The sequence below is a fragment of the Juglans regia genome, chromosome 1 (assembly GCF_001411555.2).
Source record: "Juglans regia cultivar Chandler chromosome 1, Walnut 2.0, whole genome shotgun sequence".
In the NCBI taxonomy this organism is placed as follows: domain Eukaryota; kingdom Viridiplantae; phylum Streptophyta; class Magnoliopsida; order Fagales; family Juglandaceae; genus Juglans; species Juglans regia.
This window is the reverse complement of record NC_049901.1, coordinates 37,018,340-37,032,724: the sequence shown is the minus strand read 5'-3', so window position 1 is coordinate 37,032,724 and position 14,385 is coordinate 37,018,340. Positions and strand designations below refer to the sequence as shown.

General features: G+C 35.6%; 1 protein-coding gene across 1 annotated transcript; it reads left to right on the top strand.

Annotated features, from left to right (window-relative positions):
- Positions 1-10,158: 10,158 nt before the first annotated feature.
- LOC109009931 (protein NDL1-like) lies at positions 10,159-14,111 on the top strand. Its single transcript, XM_018990604.2, has 11 exons — positions 10,159-10,310; positions 11,522-11,621; positions 11,717-11,814; positions 11,943-12,031; positions 12,257-12,317; positions 12,527-12,613; positions 12,701-12,778; positions 12,873-12,929; positions 13,072-13,127; positions 13,205-13,340; positions 13,510-14,111. The coding sequence occupies exons 1-11, from the start codon at positions 10,251-10,253 to the stop codon at positions 13,729-13,731; spliced, it is 1,044 nt and encodes a 347-aa protein (XP_018846149.1). The 5' UTR covers positions 10,159-10,250; the 3' UTR covers positions 13,732-14,111.
- The last annotated feature ends 274 nt before the right edge of the window (positions 14,112-14,385 follow it).

The following is a 14,385-nucleotide window of genomic DNA, read 5'->3' as shown; positions in this document are numbered from 1 at the left end:
GAAGCGAGCAAAGAGTGAACGGCCCGGGTCAAGCAACAACAGCTCGCATCGAGTGAACATCTAGCACTGGGTAAGCAAACAGTGCTCTTAACCCTAGGTGAGCACCCTGAAGAGCAACAATGCTTGGCCAAAGCTAAGCATCGTGGGATGAGTGTGATCTCCACCCTTGGGTGAATAGAGTGGAAAGGGAGAGTGCTAGGCTTTGGGAGAGAGAAATTCACACTCGAGACGAGCATAAGTGCTAGCAGCCAAAGTGAGCAAAGACTGCTTGCATCGAGGCGAGCAACAGCATCTCGCACCTAAGCAAGCAAATAGTGCTTACAACTTGGAGCGAGCACCTTGAAGGGTAATAATGGTCACCCAAAGGAGAGCATTGTAGGAGGAGTGTGAAGCTTGCTCAAGGGGTGAGCAGAGTGGAAAGGGAGAGTGCTCGACCCTGGGAGGCCTAAGTTCACGCCCGAGCAAAAGTGTTGACACCCAAAGTGAGCAATAGAAGCTCTCACCGGAACGAGTAAAAACATCTTGATCTAGGGTGGGGGGGAATAATAGCTGGCACTAGGGTGAGCAAAGAGTGCTCGCATCACGGGGCAAGCACCTTGAAGAGAAACAATGCTAGTTCTAAGGCAAGCACCTGTCAAACACACATGTCGACCCAACCACAATCCAATGATAGAGATTTCAATGGCTTTTTATCACCAGAGTCACTCTTCTGATACTGCCTCGAGTTTCAGAGTTTGAAAAGCAAGAGACACAACTAGACCTAGTGGTATTCGTGTTGGAGATGTCATGTTATGACCATCCATAAGGACCAACAAACTCACACTCACACTTACGAAGAAAAGAAACGAGAGGAAAACTAAGCAATGACTTCATTTCAAACACAAAGGTCTCTATAACAGTGGTCCCTCAGCCATTCAAAGATAGAAACATTTGGAGTAAAAGAGCTGGGCTTTGGATTTTTGGTGTGAGAACAATTTGAGATCATGTGGAGAGGAAGCGTCTCATAGTTGAGAGAGTTGAGATTTTTATGGAACAAAAATAAAAAGGGAAAAAGAGAAGCATGAAAAAGAGAACAGTGGAAGAGATGATTATGTAAGGAAAAGTAAAAAACAATGTAAAGAAGGCATCGATGTCCTCGAACAAAGGGCAAGTAAAAGGACCAAAAAGGGCATCAAAGGCACATCTCCCGTTGCACAATCAAGGGTACTTTAGGCAAAAGCCACACGTTTTTCCACATTCGGCAGAGATAATCACGCTATTTCAAATCGGCTTCTACTATCAATCATAGGGATATCATCACGCAAAGCAAAACAAACATGCATTAGTCATAAGGATACCAACGTTTTCACCCAAAACACAACCGAATCGCAAATGATGATGACCGAGTTCTGAAGAATGATAGGTGTAATTTAGACTAGACAATCAAATGATGAAAAACACAACTAAGAGAAGTTAATTTCCCACGCAATACAAATTGTAGTCATGGAGCACAAATTGCTATTCCAAACTAACCAATCCTAAAGCTCAAGGGTAAAAATGTAATGTAGTCATCAAACACAAATTGTTATTCGTGGGCGAGAATCACTTTTATTGTAAAATAGATCAAATGATTCTATTTTATAGTTATTGTATAAGTTATTAAGTTATCTTATAAGCTATTTTATTAAAAAAACATATTTAATTTTAAACATAGTTGTAAAAAAGGATTGTGTGTTCTTTAGTTTCTTTAACCAATAAGTTTTTTCAATCTACTAAAAAAACATAAAATATCTCTTCAAATTTAGATAGAAAAGATACATGCAAGAAATAAATTTATAATATTGATCAAGTATTTAATATTGTCCGAATCTTTTTTTTTTCTTCCAAACAGATTAACTTCCATTACTTCAAAGGATTCAATTTACAGACCATCAACATACATTACATACATTAATAAAAATCTAACTAATAAACATAGAAACTTGGTGGGTCTTTCCTACTATGAAAATTCAATAAACATTGCGGTATTTTAATACAAGGTATATCTCCAAACACTGAGTTTGAGGATGCCCATTGCGCAATGGAATGCGCACATCGGTTCTGAACCTGATGAATCTTAACTTCTTTCTAGTTTTCAAAATTTGCAAGTAGTGTTCTTGAGTCTCTTATCAATCCTTCAATGATCCAATCTGAGTTGCTGCTTTGATACTCTAGAGCTGTGATTACCACCTAAGAGTCACCTTCAATAACAATATTCTTCCATTTTTTCCTTGTTGCCAAACTGATTCCAATAAAAGCTGCTAGTGCCTCTCCACAGTTTGAGTTACAATTTCTTGTAAATTCAATAACACATCCCACAGTATTTCATGTATGGTCCTTACACACTGTTGTTGTTGTGCTTCCTAATTTTCTAACTGCAACATCAAAAGAAATTGAAATCTGGTCTTTGGGCAGTGGATTCCACATGGAACTTTCAAGATTGTTTTTCTTTTCCCAAGTCCTACTATGCTCAGCGTAATTTCTAAGAACTTTTTCCACATATTGGTTTATAGAAATATTTTGGGATCCATGTGTAATCTGATTTCTATAAAACCAAAGATTATCCATTGCTAGGATAGCAAAAATTTGAAAGTTATGAGAATCCCAAGAAGGTATATGAAGCTTGGTGATTGAGTTCAAAATAGCCATAACCCAGTTTGAGATATCTTGCCCTACAATGGTTTCAATGCCTAAAGGCCAAGGTGAATTCCTCAAAAGAATTATTGAATATGGAAATGTTAAGAAAAGATGAGAAATTGTTTCCTCAGAAGAATTACAGATAGGACAAAGAATTTGATCTTCACTTGAGTGATGCTCTGTTTTAGCAAAGACCTAGTGGGAAGAATGTTATTGAGAACTTTCCATACAAACAACTTAAGACGATCCTGAACGTGCAAAGACTACAAAGCCTTCCAAGTTTGAGAAGAGTTATCATTGTTATGACTTTGAGTATGCATAGTTAGGGCAGCATATGCAGACTTAACAAAAAAGTTTCCACTAGAGTGATGAGTCCACTTCACTTCATCCCTCAGATTTTGGAAATTATACAAGGCAAGAGGAATTTTTTCTATTTCTTTGGTTGTTTCCTCTGAAAAAAGGGCTTGAAGCAACAAAATATTCCATCTTCTGGGCTCTTCAAGCATTAGCTCAGAAACCCTTAGAGTAGGATCCTTGAGAATTTCAGAAGAAGATGGAATAGAAAGTGGTGGAGACATAGAGGGGATCCAAGGGTCCTTCCAAACAAAAGTGGTTGCTCCATTATTGATCTGATAGTATAAACTAGAGGCAAGAAATTCTATTTGGTTTATCAACCCTTTCCAAACTTTTGATTGGTTTGGTTTGCCTTGAGCCTCTAACCTTGAGCTATTTTTTAGATATTTGTTTGAAAGGACCGTTTTTCATAGGCTTGTGTCTTTATTAGAAAGGGATCACCCTAGTTTGCACAAGAAAGCTCTATTAAAGCTAAAGGTTAGTCTGATGCCTAATCCTCCCAAAGATTTTGGTTTGTAAATAGAGTTCCATGATTTGGGAGTAAAGTTATGAGTTTTTTTTTTTTTTGGGATCGAATCCACACCAGAATCTCATAAATGATTTATCAATGCTTTGGGCAATTGATTTTGGAATGAGAATGCTGGATATCATATAAGTAGGGATAGAACTAGCTACTGACCTAATCAAAATAGTTCTACATGCTTGTGAAAGAAGTTTGGTTTTCCATTTAGCCAGCTTATTCTGAATTTTTCCCTTAATCTCCTCAAAAAGTTTTTTGTTACTCTTATCTAAATTCGAATGAGTGCCCAAGTACTTGGGATTTTTTTAGGATAATTTAAAATCCATGATAAACCTGATCTCTCTGATAGTGGATTGAGAATTTGGTTTACTAAAATGACTAGAGGATTTAGCTCTATTAATTCTTTGACCAGACCACTCCGAATATTTATCAAGACATTTTTGGAAAGAGTTTGCATTTCTAACTGAGGCATTGCCAAAAAGGATCAAGTCATTAGCAAAAAGAAGGTGAGTAATTTGAGGGGCTTGAATCCCCATCTTTATACCCTTTATGTTACCCAAACGTTCCTCTCTATTGATCAGACTTGAAAGAACTTCACTTCCTAAAATGAAAAGAAAGGGAAATAGGGGATCACCTTATCTCAATCTCCTAGATGACTGAAAATGCCCATAAGGTTCACCATTTATTAGAATAGAGAATGAGATAATGGTGATACAGGTTCTGATCCAATTTACCCAAGTAGGATGAAAACCAAGATAGTTCATAACACTAAGAAGAAATTCTCATTCCATAAAATCAAAGGCATTTCCATATCTATTTTTATCGCCATTAATCCCTTTATTTTCCTTGTTTTTTTTCCATAAAATGGAACATTTCTTGAGCAACAATAGTGTTATCCTGAATGATTTTACCAGGAATGAAGGCTAATTGGTAAGGAGAGATAAACTTATTGAGAACCAATTTAAGCCTATTAGCAAGTATTTTTGCAATAATCTTATAACATATTTGAGAGACTGATTGGCCTAAACTGATTAACAGTATTAGGAGAATCACTCTTTGGAATTAAAACAATGTGCGTGTGGTTAAGTTCTTGCAAAAAGTGACCAATTAGAAAGAAATTCTTAATAGTATGAATCACATCTTCCCTGACTACCTCCCAATAATGCTTGAAGAACAAACCAGTAAATCCATCAGGACTAGGAGATTTTGAATAAGGGGTTTGCTTGATGGTGACCATGATTTCTTCCTCCACATGAATTTTATAGAGATCTTCATTATCCAGAACATAATTTTTTTGGGAAAACAAATGCTCAAGGTTTGTAGGAAAATATGGACGAGAGGATTGGTAGATTTGACAAAAGTGATTTATGACCATTGTTTTTATGGTGGATGGTTCATTGACCCACTGATTAGAGGAGTTCTTAAGACTTGAGATACCATTTCTCCTTCTTCTAGTAGTGGCAGTCATATGAAAAAAACTTGGTATGAAGATCAGTGGTAGTTAGCCACTGCAGTCTTGACTTTTGTCTCTAAATGATTTCTTTCATTTTCAATTGCTCCGAGAGACACAATTTCAGATTTTCCTCTAGAAGCAGAGTAGCATCTGAGTGGTCCTCATATTGGATCTGAGATAGCTGAAAGTTGAGGGCTTTAATAGAAGATTGAATATGGCCAAAGCTTGTTCTGTTCTAGATCCTAATGGCTTTTCTTACAGCTTTTAGCTTTCAAGAAAGAATATAAGAAGGTGATCTTATATACACTTTCTCCCAATTTCTTTTGATGACCGAATGACAGCCAGGATCATGAGTCTAGAATTCCTCAAATTTAAAAGAATTTATGGCATTTTTTTAGACTGAAGTGTTTAGAAGGAGTGGAGCATGATCAGAAATATGAATGGGCAGATGAAAAATCTTAGTATCAGGGAAAAGTAAAGTCCATTTAGAATTTCCTATTGCTCTGTCTAGCCTCTCACGAATATGACTTTTCCCAAATCTATTGTTAGTCCATGTAAATTTTGAACCATCATATCCTAAATCACCTAACCCATGTTGATTCATGAAGAGACTAAGACCAATGAGGGTAGAGGGAGATGCAAAAGGCTTTCCTCCTATCTTTTCTTTTTGGTTTAGCACAATATTAAAATCCTCTAGTCCTAAGATTGGGCCTGGAAAAGCTACTACAATGGAATTTACCAGAGACCAGAAAGTCTGTTTCTCATGTGGTTGTGCAGGACAATAAACTAGAAGCAGTAACCATGGCATATGAATAGGATCCGAGTAAACTAAAACAGCCAATACATTACTTCCAACATGAACAGGTTCTACATCCATACCCAAACGCCACAAACACAACAAACCTCCCCATTTCTTCAGGGGAGGGACATGTAAATACATAGAGAAGACTAAGTTATTTACATACCAGCAGTTTTTTCATCACTTAGCAGAGTTTCATAAAGGAAAATTAAATCAGAGTGATAATTCATGATTTGAGCCCTCAAACTACGAATTGCTAGAGGCCGGGCTAAGCCTCTACAATTCCAAGATAATATTCTCATTTCTGGTGGGTGGCGGATTTGGGCCTACCACCTTAGCCTTTTCATCATCAGAAATCTCTTTCAGAGTAGGATATAGAGAATCGTTACAAGATATTGCTTTGCTTCCCACGACTTCTTCACTATAATCTTTTGCCAAACTTTGTGCAATCTTCTTCACTTTAATTGTCCTTTTAGGTCCTCGTCTTTTTATTGTCAAAGCTTGATCTGCATCCTCAATGTCTTCGATCTCAAAGTGTGAGTTCGACCAAGAGATAATCGCACAAAAGGTTGTTGCTATTTTCTTTGGAGGGATCTCCACCTCAAAGTATTCTAAACCCCTTTTAGTTGCTCTCTCTTGATTCCCCACTAGGTTTTTCAGTGTGCTCAGATTGGGGATATTCTCTGGAAGAGGGTTTGGTTTTTCCAATATTGGTGCTTTCGGGGTTGAGAATAAAGATAGAGATGTGGGTTCAGAGATGTGAGCTTGAGGTGAGAGTGTTTGATCTGTGGATTCTGTCTGAAGAGTTACGTTAGGCCCATTTGCAAAGGTGCTAAGAATATGTTCTTGGGAAAGGTCTAAAGAGAAGTATTCTTGGGCTGCCTTTGAGAGGAAAATTCTTTGAATGGTTTAGGGTTTATTATTTCAGTTAAGGCAGGCCCTTTATTAATTGTTGATGGGTCTTCAATGGGCTTTTAAGGTGAAACTGATTGGGCACTGAAGTTTGAACCTCCAAGAAAGTCAAAGTTTTTTAGGATTTGATGGTAAACAGATGGGCTCGAGACTTGATGTTTTATTAGGCTTCTGTAGTGGGGATAGGATGGGCTCCAGTTTTTTGGTTTTAGTAGACTTCAATGAGATGGCTTGTATTGTGTGTTCAGAGCTGAAGTGGCCTGCTGTACATTACAGAGGATCTCGTGAGGTAATTGCGGTTGAGGGCTCGAAGTGGGTTGGTTGTCAGGGGCAATTAGTGATGGGTTGATGAAATTTATTGGATTGGCAGAGGTTGTCTTGGCCCACTGTTCATCATTCCTTCCGCATGGTTTCACTTGCTTCATCTGAAGATTTGCACCCTTAGTCGCTTGCCATCCTTCATGGCTTTTCCACGATTCTGCATTAGAGATAATATTGTCCGAAACTTACATTATATGTATGGAAAATACTACTTGTCCCGAGAATGGGTTTCGAGACTTATTTTTCTTTTTTATTTTGTAATTAAAGAAGTATTTTTTAATGATATTGTTAACTTTTTTTTTAAATATTTAAGAGTATAAAAAAACAATAAATAATAAAAAGAAAGGCCAAATAGCCTTATCCATACCTATTCTCGGTGGGTGTAGCAATACTCTTATATGTATGTATAAGAGAATGTTGATAAATCAAAGAAATAACTAACAAAAAAGTGAAATAGATTTAAATGCATCGACAACAATTATGGTATGAGATTTGATATGCACGAGTCAATTTCCAGCAACCCGAGGCCGGACTAATTCAGTTAAGTAGGCCGCGTGAACTTTCGGGTTGGCTGTGAATGAATGGAAAACAGAATAAATGGAATTCGTAGCTGGCATTGTAACAAGTAGGCCAATCCACTCTATTTGTTTTGTAAAAATAGTTCTGTAAATGATTTTGGTTTTGGTTTTGATTTTTACTACATGCATTTTCTCGAGAGAATTGCCACAGTTATAAAGAGATTTTATGAAAATACATTTATAAATTGACATAGTTTCAAATGATATGTTAGATCTATTTTAAAATAAAAATAATTTTACAATATAACGTACCATATAAAGTGATGTATATTTACAAATTTATTTTTATAAAATCTCCTCTAGGCCATCAAATCTCTTTCCAGTTCGTGTATGAAATTAACTTTTAAGTTTATTTTGTTGAAGAATCGAAGTTTCATTATTAGTTTATTTAAAGATGATTTTCCAGCATCTTGTGCATATATGTATGGATTATATAAACCAATTTAGGTCTTTTAAAATTTTTTATATCAAATTTCTAGGGTTTAGAGTCGGGAAAAGATAGACATATAAACTAGATTTTACGACATTTAAAATTTTGGATATGAAGTGCTCGGTTAATATTAAATATTGAATAAATGTTATAGAACTCACTTCATATATTTATCGCATTTTCACGATAAGTTCTAGGATTTTGATCAAGAAATCTATGGAAGCTTTTATTATGCACACACTAAAACAACTGTAAGCTCAAATCAATAAAGATGAAGCTAAATAAGAGTTCAACATTGGGACCCCTTCAAAAACCACATGATCTTGATATCTCCATAAAACATCCTGTCTTTATTCCAAAAACAGCTCATCGGAAGAGGAGGAAGAAGTAGGGGCTCCTCGCTCTCTAAGCAGTCTCCAATGTCTTTGTTTCCTTCGAACAAGGATCCGAAGTTGGTGAAATTCACTTGAAAACCTTTAAGAAAAGCACCCAATGCCCTAAACTCTCTCGTTAGGCCTCGTTTATTTTCAGAAATGAGATAAAATTAAAGTTAAAAAGTTGAATACAATATTGTTAGAATATATTTTTTAATATTATTTTTATTTTAAAATTTGAAAAAGTTGAATTGTTTATTTTATTTTGTATTGAAAGTTGAGAAAGTTGTAATGATTAGATGAGATGAGATATTTTCCCAAAACAAACGAGGCTCGTTCTCTTACCTGCCTTTTATTTTGTTTTAAATCAAATCATGATTAGAATTATATATATATATATATATATATATATATATAGAAATGAAATTTGCAGTCTTGAGATGTGCACTTCATGCGCAGTTCCTTTAAAAAAAATATAAAAATCTAGAATCTATATGAAACAAAAAAAATTGTTAGAAGGAATTTACGAAATTTACACATTTTAAAATTACATTAATCAAATTCCAAATGGATTTAATTTCTTTTTATATATTTTTTAAGAAAAATCTAATTGTAAGCGATTCTGCGCACTAATAAGCGTACCCATTCAATATGATTGGTCAGAAAGTATATTTTATTGAAAAATAGTGTTAATTTGAATTTAAAATATGAAGACAATAATATTAGTATGCAGATTGGTACGCAAATTTGTTTGTACTCTATTTTTTATATCCAATACACTGTTTTCAAGTGTGCTTACATCATCAAAAGGACGAAAGAGTTGATCGGTCTCATGGATGGATCACATGCGTTAAAAAATGCACTTGATTTTAGGAGTGAAAATTGGAACAAACTTGCATAATATATTCTATAAGAACATGATATTTATTAATTTGGCAGTTAGATTAAGCAAGTATTGCAAAATTTGGTCATCAAAATTAGACTGATTAACCATTTGATCTCAATGAAAATCATAATTAGTATTACCCTATAGAATAAATCCAATGAAAAATCTCTATTTTAGTAAGATATGGGGGAGGAGGGGTTACATTGGTAGTTGGTGAAGATGTGAGGGGTGAACACAAAGGAGGAAAGATCCAAAATTGAGATGAACACAATGTATCAAAGCATTTATTAGCTTTATTTAAATGTGATTAATCATTGAGTCAAATGAAAGGCAAGCAACCCAAAATTTATATTAGCTTGAAAAGATTATGGGCCCACAAAAAATTAAGATTCGGTTTAATTTTATAATTTATCTCAATTTATCTCATTATTATTTATTATTATTTATTAATTTTAATTTATAAATTTTATTATTATTTATAATTCATCTTATTATTATTTATAATTCATCTCAATTCATGTTAGACCCAAACGAAACTTAAATAATATTTGAGTCAGCTGTGCAAAAGCCAAAAAAACTAGACACATTCATGGTCAAAAACCATAATGATTGGGCCACGTCACCCCAACACCTCGCCGTATTGTCAGGTTGAAAGTCAATAAAAGCCTAGCTTGGTGTTTTTTTTTTTTTTTTTTTTGGAGAAAAAATACTGACCAGCGTCACGGGGGGTAAAAAAAAAAAGAAATCAGTTGGTACGGAAGGTCTAAACGCGTCGGTGGTGGTTAACCGTAGGTTGTTTTTTTTAGAGAGAGAGTCGTAAATTCCCGAGAGAATCGCTTGGTATATAAGCCAAGGTGGCTATATTTCGATAGAGCACGAGACAGACATATAGAGAGAGAGATAGAGAGAGAGAGTCCTGGAGAGAGAGAGAGGCTGTGGGGGACTTTGAGACACAAAGAACTGCGGCCATGGCGGATTCAAATGATTCAGTTGCTGTCGATATAGAGGAGATCTATCTCGGCGGGAAGGTTGGTTTTTTTTTTTTTTTAAAGTTTTGTTGACGGATCAATTTCCAACTTTTTTCTTCTTTTCTTTGTTCCGATGGCTGGTTTTTAACCTTCGCGAGATTCTTTCTTTTTTTCCTGGTACCTTGAATGAATCGGCGGTGTTTAATTTATAAAAAAATATATATATATCGTTCTTGACTTTTATTATCAAGGGAAATGATTCTTTCCATCGATCTTTATTTGTTAATTTTTGTTCAATATCACAAATTCATTATTTTGGTGAATCTGTTGACGCATTTTTCTTTCTAAAAACTCCATTCATCATAAAGGGTATTCATTAATTTTATTCACTGTTTCGCCTTGTCTTGTAAACGTATTAAATGAGTGGTAGAATTAGATGGTTTTGGAATAATATTTTCTAAACTTTCCTTCGATTAATTTGGTATTCGATTTGAGTTGGGTTCTGGGGATTTTATATTTTCTTGTTATTCCCTGTCATTGTTTGTAGTTTTTTGTTTCTTGGGGGTGGGCGGGATGTTATGATACTGAGGGTTAAAGGCTTAACCGAATTAATATCCTCGTGAAAAGATTCCTTTTTTCTCGCATGATGCTTTTTAGCATAAGAGTAAACGCTTCCTTTAAGAAGTGAGTTCCTTTGATCAAATCGTGTTGCATCATCGAAGAAAATTAAGCTATACTCTTATTTTCTTATTTCTTGTTATTATATGGAAAACTCTAGCTGTTGCTTTGTGTTTCGGTTTCTTTCCCAGCTTTTCATGGTTTGATTGGTCTAAAGTCGATGTCTTCTCTAAGAATATGAGATTCAGTGCCTTTCTTTTAAACCATGTCTTTCTTTTTTTTTTCCCCTTGAAAAGTAAAGAATCAAATGAGTGAATCAGAATCGGTTGTTTGTTTTACCTATATCCCTTTGGAAAGTTAGATCGGGTCTGAAAAAGGTGTAAATGCACATGGGGAAGTTTGTTTTGGGAATTGAATTCTCTAGAAAAAGCTGGCGTTTTCCCCTTGACATGTACACAACAACCGATTCCTCTTTCTTAACTGAAGGCCATCTCTTTTCACAAATGCCTACACAGGTCGAGGATTTTATGATGACGAAACTGCTTTACAGTTCATCTCTTTGAATTTTAGTTTTATATGGTTATTTGCTTCTATGTTGTAGTAATGGGCTTATTTCTCTGTTCATAACACATATTATGATTTGTCATCTGCAGGAACATCTTGTCCAAACTGGCCGTGGTCCTGTGTCTGTTATAGTCTACGGAGATCAAGACAAGCCAGCGCTACTTACTTACCCGGATTTAGCTTTAAATCGTAAGTGCAGTGAAGTCAGTATGTGACCTTCTAGTAGCCCTTTTCTTCTAATCCTCTCTCACAACGATGATTCTAATATCAATAATTTTGAGCAGATGTGTCTTGTTTCCAAGGATTATTCTTCGTTCCTGAAGCAGCTTCTTTGTTGCTCCACAACTTCTGTATATACCATATCAGTCCTCCCGGACATGAGGTCTGTAAATGGTTGACTTGTCTTCTTATTTGGCTATTATTCTATCTGGAAAAATATATTGCATTCAATTGCAACTGAATGTTATTTTTTACATAGTTTTTCTGGACCTTTCATAAGAGTTCTTGCAGTTAGGAGCTGCTGGAATTTGTCCTGAAGATACTATGCCGTCTGTCGATGATTTGGCAGATCAGATCATTGAGGTTCTCAACTATTTCAGGTAATGATTAATATAAAATGTTTTTGGTGATTTATTTGTCAGTTTTTGGTATCCAAAGCTCATGAATTTCAATTGTTAAGTAGCATGCTGGATGAGGTTCTTTTTGTGCTTGTTAACGAGACAGAGTAGAAGGATTTATGCATTGATTATCTTCAATGGTGGTTTCTCAGGTGAGAAATTGTCTTTCAATTTGGTTTCTGATTACATTTTTATATCCTTCTTCAGGCTTGGTGCAGTGATGTGCATGGGGGTAACGGCTGGTGCCTACATCCTTACACTATTTGCGGTATGTACCCTTCTGGAGATAGTTTTTCCCCCCCTGAAGTAATCCAAGATTTTATTAGTAAATGCAAACCGCGTAGCCCAAGTAGATAGGAAGTATACAAGACGAACACCTAAATAGACATAGAAAAAGAGACAAGAAAATCATGGAAATCCAGTATGTTTTCAAACAATTCTATTATTTGGTACACTAAGCAAGGTTTCATGTTACAGATGAAATATAGGGAGCGCGTTCTTGGTTTGATACTCGTGTCCCCTTTATGCAAAGCTCCCTCTTGGTCTGAATGGATATATAACAAGGTTCTTTCCTCAGACCTCATTGTTATTCTTACAAAATAAACATGTATAAATCTGAATATTATATCCAAGGTCGTCTATTATCTGTAGGTGATGTCAAATTTTCTATATTTCTATGGCATGTGTGGCTTGGTGAAAGAGTGTTTGCTTCAACGGTACTTCAGCAAGGTACCCTACTTCTTCAATTGTTGTGGTTGGTAATTTCCTTTGCTCATACAACGTGGTTCTATTGGGTTGGTCGAGTGATGGGAAATTGTTGCAGGAAGTTCGTGGTGGTGTGGGAGTTCCAGAATCAGATATGGTTCAAGCATGCAAAAGAGTCAGTTTCTAAGCTAATTTTTAAATTCATATATGCAAAATGCATCCTCTGGAATTGGATTTGTCTTTCTGTTTCTCCTCTATATGGTGGACTGCTAAAAGGCGACACTTGTTTAATTCCCATGTTATATTTGTTTCCTCAGTTGCTAGATGAGAGGCAGAGCATAAATGTTTTGCGATTTCTTCATGCTATAAACAGGTAAGAACTGTGCCATAGCTGCGTTCTTAGAGTTATATATTTGTGCGCGTTTATATAAAAACGGTGCCAACTTTCAGGAGACCTGACATTACTGAAGGGTTGAAGAGACTAAGATGTCGTTCACTTATTTTTGTTGGGGATAGTTCTCCTTTCCATTCTGAGGCTCTCCACATGACCTCAAAACTCGACCGGAGATTTAGTGCTCTAGTTGAGGTATGTGGTGCGAAGTATGTGTAGGAGTATTCAGAAATAGTTGTTTTCTGCATTATTTTAAACTATAGTGCTCACATCACAGGTTACTCTTCTGATTTAATCCAGGATATATATGAAATTGAACAAGTGTACATGGGTGTGCATATCAAAGGTTGTGTTGTTTATGCAGGTCCAGGCTTGTGGATCAATGGTGACAGAGGAGCAGCCACATGCCATGTTGATACCCATGGAGTTCTTTTTGATGGGGTATGGGTTGTATAGGCCATGCCACTTCAATGACAGCCCAAGGAGTCCGCTCAGTCCATCTTGCATCTCCCCAGAACTCCTCTCTCCTGAAAGCATGGGTTTGAAGCTAAAACCGATTAAAACTCGTGTTTCACTCGATGTTTAAAGCCTAAGAGAGAAGATTGAATTACACATACTGCTCTTTTTCATCTTCCTGAGGTTTCAACTTGAAGGTCGACAGGAACTGCATAGATCATTTTAGTTCTTAGTACTAGAACTACATAAAGTTGATTCAGAAGATGTCCAATTTTTTTGCTCTTTTTTTCTTTTCAAGTTTAATTGAAAAGAATAGATTTGTTGGAGGGGTTGTAGATAAAGAAGGGAAGGAAGTTACAGAATGTATACATATAGGGAGCAGAGACCTGCATTCATTCATTTGTTGTCGAGGTAATCATTGACCCGTGTCTGTAAATTCTACAACGAACTGAGATATATTCATGTACGACAAGCAAATCAATAACAGGGTGGAACTATTCAATTGTTTAAGATGTGCTGTCTAAGCTCTCTCTCTCTCTCTGAAGCAATCAATAATTCTACATACAACTGTAAAGTGCGTAAACGTCGCATAATCACTTTGAAAAAGAGTGGAGTTCACTATTAAAAAATTAATTTTTTTCACGTGGATCCCATATTTTATTTATTTTTTTTAAAATAATTACGCGGTGATTACACAAATCACGATTGTAAATATCTTTTCTCATCAATAATTGGGTGGAACTATTCAATTTTATGTAGTTTAATATACAGCTTAATATTGAAA